Genomic DNA, 14,059 nt, shown 5'->3' with positions numbered 1-14,059 from the left:
ATTCAATAGACCCGAGAAAAGTATTTCCAGGCGCCTTCGGTTCCTATTCAGATTTATTTTCCCCTTTGGCGTATTTTAATGGGATTTTCGCATGCCCTTTACCAATCATTCCATATTTTAAAAGAGTGAAATTTAGTTAATAGAAATGGCAGGGGGGACAAAAGTATTTCAACTTAATCCGTTTAAAAAAAAGATAATAACCATAGAGGTATTATCATTGTTTCATAAAGGAAGAGTGCTCGTAGTGCAGCAATACAGCACAAAACAGCTTCACGATGCTTTGCACTGATGTCAATTTGGTACTGGGTGGAGGTCATGTGGTTTGAACCTGCAACAACAGTCAGTCTAAATGGGTACATTTCTGTCTTCATGCCAACAAGGAATGAACACGAGATGCAGAATATTCGCTTTTTGTGAACAGGTGCGTTTGTTAGGGACGATTCAGGATAATCCAGAGACCCCACTGAGAACAGATCTTGTCTTTTTCACCCAAAGAAATACAGACAAGGAAGCCTGCTGATAGCATGGTGTGTGGATCATACAGCAACCAGGATGCTGTATGATTGTTTTTAATGCTGTGAGGAGGTCCCACGTGGTATAAAATAGATCATAACCTCTGCAAATGAACCCATCACTATCTGCATGTGCATGGCTAGATACCACCAAAGGGAAGAACATGTGTTTTTGGGTCAATGTGGGTCTTCCTACAAACAAGGACTGAATATTAGCTTCCAAAGGCTTATCTGACACTGAAACACTGCACAGGTAGAAGCAGGAATGGGCGGTTTTAAGCATAAAGCAATCCATCCGGAATGTGCGCTTGCTCCTTTTTGATTGGACAGAAGATGCTCAACTGAGTTGCAGCAAAAGTTGAGCCAGGCTCTTTTGATACATCCTCATTAAAACACTTTTAATGAGTTTTGGAATTGACAATGAATCCATTAATTGGATAAAACAGATGTATTGATCATTAAAAGAACCAGGACGAAATATACTGAGGTAGTTGTATGCACTGCAGTGTCTCCGGTAAAGAGGTATAGTAGAATGTGTTCTCAGTGAATCTGACATTAAATTCAACCAAACTAAGTTAATAATATTATTGTCAAACGTTATTGTAATTGTAGGGAGTAATCCCCCGAAACACAATTTTTTTGTTATGTGTGAGGGGGTTTTAAGGTCTTTTACTTCGTCAGTAAAATCATGTCATGACGCTCTAACTGACTCCCCCTTGCTCCTGCTCCTGCTCCCACTCCCCCCTCCTCCCCCTCCTCCTCGTGCCCTTTTGTCTGTTTGTTGTCAGCTTGTCCGGGTCCCTCAGGGCTAATCTGCTGGTGTACCAGATGCATGCGCTCATTAACCTGGTGCCACCTTCTAAGAGCCTCACAGACCGTGCCACAGTCGAAAACACAGAAATAATCTCAAGCATATATAGCCGTGGCGGTCACACACAGGTAGACACAGGGCAAAATGGTATTATTAGCATACTTCAGGTGCAGGGTTTTTGTCAGAAAGACAAGAGAAATGAGTGAAATAAAAGGATAGATAGATGGAAGAAAAGATATGCCAGCAGACAGATGGAGAGGTGAGGGTGTGTCTCCTCTGAAGTCCCCTTCTTCTCTCCCCAAAACGACGTTCAAAGGATGCAAACAGAGAAATCCACTGCCCCTCACCTTCCCTCCCTTTCCACCCCACATTGCTGCTTCACACCTCTATCTCCAAGGCTATAGGCCTCCCGTTTCCAGAGAAAGGGATTTCATACAAAAGGGGAGCGAGGGAAAAACAAATCATCCAGCTTTTTGTGTTTTTCTTACAAACGGCAGCTGTCTCTCACGTTGCCTCCCCCATTCACACCCTTACACCCTCAGAGCCATTGCCGTATCCAAACCTACCGAAAAATAACACATGGGACCTCCCCCAATATTCTCCCCACCCCACACACCCCCTGCCCACCCGGGTGTGAGTAGCGGGCTGTGTGGAATAAATGTGCTCATTCATACAGTGTTGAGCAGCTCCATCCCCAATGTAAACAAGCCTAAGGTGGCCGGTTATAAGCCACAGGAGCAAGGAGTGTGTCTGGATCAGGACCATCATCCAACTGCTGTTCCCGGGGAAAAGGATATTTGAAAAGTCCTATTGTATAGATACTCGCTTCGAGCGTTCATTTGATGGCAAATGAAAACAACTTCCAACTCCTGCTGCTTTAGATTTAAATGTGGTTAGGCAGTTGGGTCAGCCCAACAGAGGAGAGGCGATTCAAGGAAGCAGAGGCAGTTCAGAATTAGTGATCTGCTAAATACTATACCGGAATTTATCAAAAAGGAACTACTTTTCCATAATTTAATTTAGTTACACACATTTCTGTTAATGTAACTTAACATTTCTAGCTTTTATTTCACTTGTAAATATTCCATGAGTCCTGACATGTCACTATGACTTGAATGAGTGAACTGCTTAGTAGGACTAAAATAATTACTCAATTAATTAATTAGCGTAGGCTACTGACAACTATAATCCAATTATTCCTTAACTCACTTTGGACATACAATGTTGTGGTTTTCGGCCTTAGCTTGACAAAGAATGGACTTAACATATACTTAAAAAAAGATTAGCAAATTAATTGATAGTAAAGGAAAATCCCAGTCCCAGTTAATTTGAATTCTTTAAGATAATAGATGACATTTAAAATATGTCTGTTTGAATTTATTGTGGCGTTAGCAACCGGGCAAACTAGCTTGCTAACCTAAAATGGAAGGGTGGGTGGATGGATGGATGGATGGATGGAACGGCAAGTGAGTAAAACCTTTATTTAGTAGGCAGTATTCAATAATATAAATTGACTGTGTCGTAAGGATGTGGTACGTTAGTGTGCCGTACGTTAGTATTGGAACACAGCCGATCTCTCTTTCACTGATATGCATTTTGTCCTGTCTGGATGTTCTGCACCATGACTATCCTTGGTAACTGGGTATGAATGGACAGGCTCGGACTCTATAATGAGGAGCTCTGTCAGCACTTCAGCTTCAGAGACTTTTATTGCAAAGTGTAAGTTAAGCAAGAACAGAGGGGCTGCTGTATATCTCCTCTGTAAAAACGATGTGATGACTACTACAGATGATAACCTTGTGATAAACTGAACTTCCTCTCACATCCTTTTTCTCACTACCTCGACCCCTTTAAAAATATCTTCACAATTGCATTTAGATAAAAGATTAAAGAGATATTATACTTCTTGTATTAATCCTCTGAGAATTTAAAAGACTATTTTACAATCAAATTGCTTCTATTGTGTGTTTTGAGGTCATGCGTCCATTTCAATCTGTTTTTAAATCACTGTCTGTGCTCAAATAAGCTAGCAGGAGAAAAGTGCTCAGTGGATGAGACGTGTTGACCAAGCTGCTGCTGCGACATGTATTAGGCAGATGGGTGTGTTTCATAAAGCTTTTCATTATTAACTCAACAATGGCTCTAACGTACTTGAAAACCACTCAGTGAAAAAGCCTGTAAAGCACATAGAGGCTGAACTGGAAATATATATGTGCCTTTGTACAAAATGTTTTCAAACGCCAGCTAAGGTCATATGCTTAAATTGGTTGGTTTTAATAATAAATCATTGCTCTTACTCTTGCAGATGTTGCTGGATTCTCCTTTTCAAGTGTTTTGTATCCACTTCAACCCCTGTCTAATAGACTAGAATAGAATTCCTTTATTGTCATCGCACCAGGTACAACAAAATTTAAAAATGTAATCAGTAAGCTAATTTAAAACCAAAGTTGAAATGGCAAGGCTATCTCTCCACGCAATAACAACAGCAAGAAAACCTGAAGAAACAAGGGGCTGAATTAAAAAAACGAATAATTATTCACACTTAACAACCAGCGGCGGTTATTCTCTGAGGTAATCAGAGATTTCACAAAGCCATTCTTTGTGGTGACCTTTGCTTTGGCTCTTTATGCAATGTAATTTCAGTTGTTATAAATTAGCTGTGGCTGTTCATTTATCTGTCGTATAGAAGTACACACCCAAATACAAAATGTGGGAGTGTGTTATTTATTCATCTATCATCCTGTAAAATGTTTTACACTCTGAATAATGGAGGAGCTCAAGGTCAGTTATTACAAGCTGAGTAATTACTAAGGAAATATAATACAATTATTGCTTTAAATAGTGACCTGCATCTTAATGTCCAAAGACTTGAGTCCGTCTCCAAAACCTTAGATCTCCACAATGGCAAACATCATAAACTTAAAGAGTCAAACTTTTGCTGTCATGAAAATTACCACTGGTACCAAAGGTTACTGCTAACAGTGCATGTATAAACCAGTGATATATCTACACCAATAAAAGACCAATAAAACAGCATATTAAGTTCAGATTCAAAGTCAAAAGGAAAAACACCACTGTGTATTTCCTATAAAAAAACACTTAAAATAACACTTGACACAGTTTCCCATAACTCCCTGTGTAGTACAGAGCCTCACTCGCTCACGCCTTCCTTCTCATTTAAACGTAACCTCAGTACTGCCCTCCCCGCTGGACATGCAGCCCCTTTCTTACCTCTCATATTCCAGGTTGTCATGGTCACAGCGGGCGTCCTTGTGCTTCTCCCAGTCCTTCCCGTGGCGGCACGTCGTCAACGACACAATGTCCTTTCCGTTGTGGATGTGATGAAGAGCGTTTCTGGTGTCTGAACCGATGCCCGTCAGATAGCGCTTCCCCTTAAACATCAGCAGGTACTTCCTTCGTGGCGGGGTGGCATTCCTCACCAGCCAGCCCCGCTCTCCGCCCTTCTGCGGGTGTTCCTTTGAGAACAGCGGGATGGACACGTCAAAGCCTGGCCTGAAATGTTCCGTGTTGAGACTGGCTTTGGCTAAGATGGCCTGGCCAATGTTGAAGCCTAGGTCCTCTGTGTAGTTAGGCCAGGTGCCCGAGTACAGGTTGAAGATCAGGTGGTTCCTACCGTCATTCCAGAGCGGGTAACCCTTGATACGTTCATCCAAATTGGGCACAAACTGTCCTGATAGCTGGTCCCGATCTAAGGTGTCTATCCCGAGCACAAACAGGCACGCTTCACGGGGGTCTGTTGTGAAGTACCGGGACTCACCTATGGACGTCAGGATCTTCCTGTAGCTTTCTGACACATGGTCATTTTTCTCTGTCGGATATATATACACCCTGAACCCTTCTCTTCCTCTACGGCGACACCGCGAGAAGTCGAAACAGGTCTCCATACGGCAGCGACTGTCCTTATAAATGGTCGACCACGCCTGGTGGCGCTGGCGGGGCGACTCAATCGCCCCGGGGTCCGTCTGGAGCTCATCCAGGTGGGCATAGCGGGGCAGGAAGGCCCTGTCGGTCCAGTTGGGCCAGGGGCGCATCACTTCACCCCGCTGGCGTGTCAGCAGGCGGAGCACACGTAGCTGGGCTCCTCCACCGCAGTAAAAGAGGACCAGCCAGCAGCACGCACACAAGCCCAGCAGAACATACTTCTTACGGGCCTGCATGGGGGCCTGTCACTGTCTCTCTTTCGTCCTCTGATTTTCCTCTCCTCTGCCCCTCAGCTCTGTAGCCTCACGGGGGGGGACTGACTTGTGATTTTTTTAACAGGGAGGGTCTAACGAAGGACAATGTGTTAACAAGGACATCACTGCCTCTGAGGGTGGCCCAGTCCACTTTGCCATTTAGGATAACGCAATCCGAGTAACTGACTCCCCTCTCTCAGTCTCTTCCTGCCTCCCCCATTTGCTCTCCACTGTCCTCTCAGATTTGTGAATTAGCCTGTGTCTGCTTTGGCATGCGCTGCTGCTTCTGTGTGCATTTCCTCCGCTGCTCAGCCGGGTTGAGGGTGATGAAGGGTGATTTCTGCACTCTCTCGGGCCAAGCTTGCTGCCTCATGGTGCCTGGTACTTCCTGCAGGGCCCCTCCTTGGGAGAAGTAAACAAAAACAATACAGATCAGTACACAGTCAGAGTTGCTGCCCCTCGACAAATACTGAGACATACATCATAAAACTATTGCCTCGAGAGATCCCATAACTTACACCTTTGTTTGTCCAATGGGTATTAGCTTTAATTTGTTTTTCATTTTGGACCGACTGCCACTCCTAACACATGTAAACAACAATACTGAACATTTGGGTACTGTTTAAATTGCAGCAGAGGATTTAAATCTGTTCAAATCCATCTGTAGCTTGAGCTTTTAACTCAGAACCATCTGTTTATTAAGTCCAACTTTTCTCTATCTCCGTCTCCCTCTGGCCTCCACATTCCAGTAAAAATATGTATATGTGCTAACTTCTGGATGAGTCTTAGACAGGACTAGATATTATCATGCTATTCAAGCTCCAGTTCAACCGACACAGATACAGTTGAGGTGAAGTGAAGGAGAAAATAAGAGAGACTGCATCTAAAATGGAGATTTTGGAAACGCAGAGTGAAAACAGAGCAACTTTATAGCCCTAAAACTTCCGTTCACCTTGGAGTGAAGGCTTTCTGTGTTACATCCCCAACATTTGTAACGGTTTTTCAGCCTGGTATTTTTTGCCAAACATCCCCCCTATAACTCCCCAACATGTACAGTTAAACGTAGTGTGTGTAGGGGGAGATCGTCTCACAGTGAAGGGCAGTGTTCGTACTGCCAGCTGCCACACAAAGGCAGCTTTCAGGTCTCACCTGGCCACTCTCGCTCTCTACCTCTCATTCACATTCCCCGTGTCTGCCTCTTCTCCAGCCAAGCAGAAGTGATGCCTGCCTTCTCTGCTTGCCATAAAACAAACAGCACACCAGCAATGTGTGTAAACAATGCACGTTCTGATTTTCCCACCTCAAAAGGTTACAGGAAGTGAGGATTAACGTGTGAATTGAATGGCTTCTACTCGTGATTGTTCTGTATATACTCAAACCTCAGCTTCAGAGAAATAAAGGAAAACAGCATGAACACTATCTATAACTGGTTTTCAACGGAATCCCTGAAACTAAACCGGTCACATATTTATCAGTCAAGAAAAGCCCTAAATGCCTTTAGCTTTGGAAATAAGGCTGTAACTTTTTGAAAGTCAGAAAATAGATAACCATTCAAAATTAGAATACTCAGTCTGTTATTATCTGTTCAAACTCATCATTTTAGGGGGGAATTCACAAAAAAACATTAATTTGATTTGTGGCGGCTCAGTGTTTCCAAAACTGCGTCATTCTTTAACACCCCCTACTGCAATTCCAAGAAAATAGGGTATTGTGTCTCTTACAACCTCTATTTGAATGCATCAAAATCACTTAAAGATGCATACATAAGGCACACAAAATGGCCCATTTCTAATGAGCCTCATTGCAAAATTCAAAGATATTATTGCACTACATTTTAAGAATGGGAACTCAAGACAGGTCATATTGCTGTTGCAATGATGTGCAATTCCTGATTCTATCAGTGGCTGCCATGAATTCATCCCTCAATGTTCTCACACTCATATGTTGTTGTTCTCTTTGCTAACGTAAAACAGAGAGGCCTAGCAAGCTGTGCTAAACAGATAATCCTGTCACCGAAGCAACGGAGAATTCATGTGTGGAAGGATTTTGGATTTGATCCCATAGATAGAGGAAAAAGCCATGGGTAATGCTGAATTGAAATGCAACTGCCTTAAAAAACGGATAGCTTGTCCATCATGCAATGCAGAGTAGTCGCTGCAAACAAATGGAGTGACATTAACTCGACAGAGGTTATGTTTAGGCAATGTGGGCAGCATTCAAAGACATGCTAGTTCAGATTTATTCAAACTTGACAAGGTGATAGGCCCTTTACTTAACTGTAGGTTGGCTGTAGCAGAAGCATCTGTACATGAGCTTCTTACATTGCCAGCGTGTGAACACTACAGCTGGTAGTGTCAGCCAAACTGGACCAGATACTTCAAGTCGGCTAATCTGCCAGAGGAGATGTAAGTGGGTGGTTTTGGCACCTTCCTTGTTTCTGCTTCTCTGGCTGTGACTGTAGCAGCGTGAGCAGCAAGGAGTCCAAGTTAGAGAAATAGACACTTGGGATCCCATTACATTCTGCTCATCAATAATTCACTTGCTCCTTTAGTTAAGGCATTGATTTTTCTTTCTTAATTTTTTTTACTGCTTTATATCCCCTGCCACCAACGCGCACAGTTAGACCTCACTCTTCTTCAGGGAACACTCCGGTATGTGATGAGAACAAGCTGTGTCCTGATGATTTGTGGTTGTGGGGATAATTGATGGTGTTGGCAAGAAGGTGTAACACAAAAGTGATGGAGGGTATCATTATGATGATGGTAATGATGATGGGCACGCAGAATTGATTCCATTGCCTTATATCATATAATGCTATGAAATCCATTGCTTTTGTTCGTCTTCCCGCAGTTGTCCCGTATAGATATCCTCATTGATTTGGGTGCACTGAAGTCTCTCTATTACTGCTGGATCAACAAGAGGAGCTTCCATTTCCTTGCTTAAGCTGCAATAACACCATCAAACACAATCTTTTTAAACACCTTCACTTCACTACACCCTTTATTGGATTTATTTGAAATAATAGCAGCTCAAATTTGAATTGATTTCAAAATTATAGAAAGATATTTCCGAGGCAATAAAGCATTTCAGGTTTAGAGGAGGAAAGGGGATATTATGTGACATTAATATTATCATTGAAGCAAAAGAATATATAAAATTGGGGAATGATAATATATAGTTTTTCATACCCTTCTCTCACTTCACAACAGCTCCCGTTTAAAACTGTTAAGTTGCTCCCTACCATCCTAATTTGTGTGTGCAAGGACAGCCTGTACAATGGTCCTTGTGTGGCCATTAACAACCGGCAGTAATGATAAATGTAACTCAGAGAAACTCTCGGGCATGCCTGGACCTGACAACAACCTTGGAGATACAAATCAGCAAGGTGACACACACGTATGGATGCACACATACACACACGTAAGTGGCTTTAAGTGGTGGGAGAAGTCCCTCTGTCGTGGATCAATGCTGGATCATTATGGTTGGGTGACTAGCACTGGAAAAAGCCACAAGGCTCATTGAATTGAGGGGCCAGAGGTGAAGGAAAGGGTTCAAGGAAAGGTGAGAGCAGGATTCAGAGCTCTACAATTTCACTGCTCTTCAGTCCCTCTATAACTTATTTTCCTGCACTACATCATTCCCCTTATTTTTTGCCTAATTTTCCTCTCCTACCTAACCTGACTGGAGGGTTTTTACATATAAACAATAGCATTTTGCACTGTTCTCCTCTTTTAATTATTCCTGCTTCAGCTTCAAATGGGGCTGGAGGAGGTGAGCACAAAACACTTAAAAGACATGAGGAATCCTCCCAGCAAGCCCAATAATTCTTTGATCATTCGTTTGCCTTGAGTGCAAAGAAACTTCCAGGCAGGTTCATTTCGAGTTTACTGAGCAAGCAATGAGATTGTGTGAACACCGCAAATGGAAAGGCAATCATGTATGCTGCATTCAGATCAGCTAATATAAAGTGGCAGGTGTAGCATGTACTGTACAAGCAGAGCAGGAGAATGTTCCATAATCTCACTGCAATGGGAGGAACCTCTCAGATTGTTTGCTCACATCTCTAAAATGGAACCATTTCGATAATCTCTCCGAGTGAACACACTGGATTTAAAATAGAATCCCCAATGTCCACGAACTCAAGGGCTATTTTTGATTATTTGTAAGGTATGCATTATTTTCAGTAAAAAACATGCTGCGCACCCCAATATTAATAGCAAGTCAACAACTTTACCTTACACTGCTCTTGTACAGTATGGATAGCACTTGAAATGTTTTAGCTCTATGAAACCTGAAGTACTTATATGATTCTGTTTTCTTCAAGTTTGTATTTTGTTGTTCGAACAGACTTGTAAGTCGCTTTGGATAAAAGCGTCAGCTAAATGCAATGTAATGTAATGTAATGGATCCTACTTACACCATGTACAGTGTCAAATCAGATCACAGTTACTATTATTAATGACTTATTTTATTAAAATACAATGTTTGTTTCGCTGTGGTGTAAACAGATACTTAAGGTGCTTTTCTCTCTTCACATCGAAAAATGTTTAACAGGTATGTGCTGTAGTATTAAAACGTTCTTTCCGATACCTCTAGTAACCGTGAGTGTCCCAAATCAAGCAACGGAAGGTCATTAATTAAAAAAGGACAGGAAAGGAACATGTCAAGGGGAAAAAAAGGGGAGGATGAAGGACATTTAAGAGGCATGGACGGAGATAATGACAAGTGGGAGAGGGAATTAATGATCCATATTTCATGGATGACAGCTGGACCAAGTCCCTTTACTTCCTGCCCTAGATCTTCTCCTCTCCGAGGGCACTAAGGGCTTCCCTCAACTGTTTCTACCTGCTGTGAGTTTCCCACAGAACTACACTATTAAGTCATTCGGGGAAATGGAATAGAATTCTGTCATCCCATCTGTCTCCCCTGAATTCTGTTTACACAGCAGCTTATTCAACTGTGGTTAGGCAGTCTTTGACAACAAAAGAAAACTGACGTGTTTTGAAATGGATGTCACCGGTGATGGCCTTCTGCAGCGAATTGAGTATTTGTCGATTTGATTTGCGTTTTTATTCCACAAAATGGGATATTTTTTATTAAGATATTTTGCCTTTCAGGGACAGATTGTCTTTCCTCATAGTTGTTCAATTGGTGGTTTCCTGGCCACAGCACCAGTTCTGAGCACAATATTGTGGATGCACAAAATACAAATCACTGCTATTTAAGTCATTTGCAGGTTTGAGCCACTGATACTGTGAGAAGCAGAAGCAGCACCATTATTATGTCTGAAATTGTTTGGCTAGTATCATAGACCAGGTTGTAAATTGACACTGGATGGTCTAAATGTCTGGTAAAATGATATTTCCTTTTTTCCATCTGAATTTATATTAGCTTTAGTGGTCTTTATGACGGATGATGGAAGCTGATACGATAACTCCTGGGTGATGCACTGCATTTACAAATACCAGTGTTCGGTGGTAGCCAGGCCTTTCAGTGACGTTTTATGGCTGAGTGTGCTTGAGTGTGTCTGAACTATACTTATACACACATCTGGCATGTGTGTTTTTGCTGGCGACATATTAGTTCAGTAAAATGAAGTGTTCTGAAGAAAACACACATTTTGTGGTGAGGCGAAAGCCTCAGTCGAGCTAAAATTAAATCCCGGACTCTGTCATTACGGGCCTGAGAGATGTGACAGCGTGACCTGGGACCAGAAGATAGCCGCACTGCAATTTTTTGTGTTATTGTAGTTTTCCAAATCTTTTCGCTTGTGACCCCTCAAAATGATTGGTCTTTCTAGTTGTGACCCCTCATTTCAGGTTGAATATGTCTCTGATTTGAAGAAAGTTTGAACAAAGAGTCAAGTGCCGTTTGTAATACAGGTCCCAGCATTATGGAAGCAGTGAACGCTGAGGGAGCAGCTACTCAACAAGAGTAACTGTGTATCTGTGCAGCAAAACAAATTCACATTGTTTTAATGGAGCCACCCCATGATTTTCCAGTTGAATGCTTTTAATGAAAAGCAGCAGCAGTAAGAAATGTGAGGAATGCATTAGTGATATCTTTATAAAGCTTTTAGAGCTAACTTTATAAAGTTAGGTCTAAAGAGATGAACAGGGTTAAGAATCAGATGAAATTACAATGAGTTCCATGCTGCATTGTTTCCTTTGAGTCATTTATGCATGATAAGGACATTGTGGTAAATGCGGACTAGATTCCTGAAAATCTTAGATCCTCACTTTAAAGGCCAAAGGATATAAAGTTATCTAAATCAGCAGCAAACATTGAATATTAAGTCTTGAACCCTTAGGTTGGAAACTATTGCATCCTTGATAAAGTGACCTTAGTAGCCAGCCTAGTGAAGAATGTGTGTGTGTTTTTAGTGCTCTTCCCACATGTTTGATTGCCATTACAAATGTAATTAAAAATATATTTAAAAAATATATATTATTTTTATTTTTAATGAACAAGGTAAATATTATATGGCTGGTATCAGTAAAATGTATAATCTAAAATAAAATCTCGTTTAAAATTGTGTTACGATGTCTAAAGTTACTGATAAGTCACCTCCTCCTCCTGCCTGGCCGCAGCGTGTATCATTACCCTCTCTCGTCTGGGCGCTAAGAAAGGAGCCCTCACTCAGCCCCAGCAGCATCCAACACATTGCTGACTGTTGCTATCTGTAAACTATGCCGCCGAAACATAATTTCAGCCAATCAGCGTCGTCAGATCTGATGCTCAAAGGGCGGCAATTTCAGCGCCCGATGCAGTTATGGCTAGAAAGGATCCATCTTGTGTAAAACTCTTGCAAGAGTGTGCGAGTCACGTGGCTGAATGTTTACGTTTGATAGGCAGCCTTTCAGTTACGATCGTTAACATCAGTGGGCTACAGCAAATTATGGTGAGAAGCTAAACTATTAATTATGTAAATTACAGGGAGTATGATTGTAACTGTGTGTGTGACTAGCTGGATGCAAACAGGTAAACGCTATCTTTTGTTTCCCATGCTTGCTCTTCAAACAGCCGGGGACAGATACTATGTGCCCGTAATAAATAAACACGCACGCACACACACAAACACACACACACACACACACACACACACACACACACACGCACACACACACGCACACACACACATATTATTGTATATAGTTGAGTTTTGACAGCATCCATCAAACTAGATTTGTTGCCTTAATGGTCTGTTTTCTAATATTTCTGTGTTTCTGAACCACGTCTGTGTCTGCATATAATGTTTGTATTTAGTCTCCTGATTTTAAATGGGAATTAAATCATTTGAGTGTTCCCAAAGAACCGGTGTTCTGTAGTTTGTGTGGGCCTACTGTACTGTTGCACAGTTTACTGTAGAAACATGTCAAGGACAAGGTATTTGGAATTTTTGGAAGATTCATAGCTAACCACACTGAAGATTATGGAGGTATTGATCAGTCTTCGCATATCTCTAACATCACCAGAAGTCATACATTTAAGGGGTAATTTCTCTAAATGTTCCCCTTGTGGTTTATTCACCATTCACCACCACAATAGCCCAACCTAAAACAATTTCCACCAGCCGCCACTGAGTGCGAGTGTAAATTCCTTCATTAAAGCAAGGTTGCATTTCTATCTTTTTTTAACTGCATAGATCCTGAGCGGGAGTCACTGACTGTCAATGAGGTCTGCGGGCATCAAAATAAAAGTTCTGTGCCTGCTGACAGATCTGCATTAAAGACTTACAACCTTTATGTGATCCAAGTTCTATTTTCTGTCCTCACCTACAAGTTGCCCTTTGAAATTTAGATGCTCTTTACACTCCCACACAGCATATGCATATATAAGCAGACACATACACAAGCCCATATGTGCATTTTGGTGTATGCTGAGAAAATTTGCTTTTTACTGGATAAAAAAACACTCTGTCCACAAGCAGCTACTGGAGTATATTTCCATTAGATCGACCACCTCAGAGCCACGATGACCATAAAGGTGGTTCTTTAACTAGGCCATTTTCATAATGTGTATAACAGCACATTCTCTTTCACCTTAATAAAGCACCATCAAAATACTTGCTCCGCGTGGGCAGTGGAACTCTGACGCGGTTAATAAGATGTTTACCTCAAGCTGAATGCCCTGCGACGCAACCGGCCTCCCAACCTGGCTCACATTCCAAACCCAGCATAATTACAAGCCGGGTTGATTAATTATGTCTCAACAATATGCTGCACTCCAACGCCACAAGGGCTAATTAACAGAATGAACAAGATGGGTAGGAACAGTTATTAAGGGGGTTCAAGCTCATGCACGGAATTTGGCAAAGCAGTGGATCGTTCCAGAAAAATGTGATAAAAAAACATGCAGACCAGGATGCATGACACAAACCAGTGGCACAGAGCGCTGAGCTTATAGAGTGAGAAAGCTTCTGATACCGTAAGTGGGCTTCTTTGTGTTCAGGGTGCCTGGCTGTGCACCTGACAACACACACAGCATGTAGTGAAATCCATCTGCCTTATTAACTGTTCCTGCTCGCAGTGCAACCTACA

At 41.9% G+C, this 14,059-nt stretch overlaps 1 protein-coding gene across 1 annotated transcript in view; it reads right to left on the bottom strand.

Annotated features, from left to right (window-relative positions):
* The window catches only part of ext1c (exostoses (multiple) 1c), an 81,547-nt gene that overhangs the window by 63,341 nt on the left and 4,147 nt on the right, over positions 1-14,059 (bottom strand). The window contains exon 2 of the mRNA XM_079653545.1: positions 4,555-5,921. Coding sequence (XP_079509671.1) covers positions 4,555-5,501 — 947 coding nt within the window. The 5' untranslated portion in view covers positions 5,502-5,921. The remainder of the gene's footprint in view (positions 1-4,554; positions 5,922-14,059) is intronic.

This window comes from Notothenia rossii (genome assembly GCF_949606895.1).
Source record: "Notothenia rossii genome assembly, chromosome: 10".
Lineage (NCBI taxonomy): Eukaryota > Metazoa > Chordata > Actinopteri > Perciformes > Nototheniidae > Notothenia > Notothenia rossii.
The sequence above is the reverse complement of the archived record's forward strand: the minus strand, read 5'-3'. Positions and strand labels throughout refer to the sequence as shown.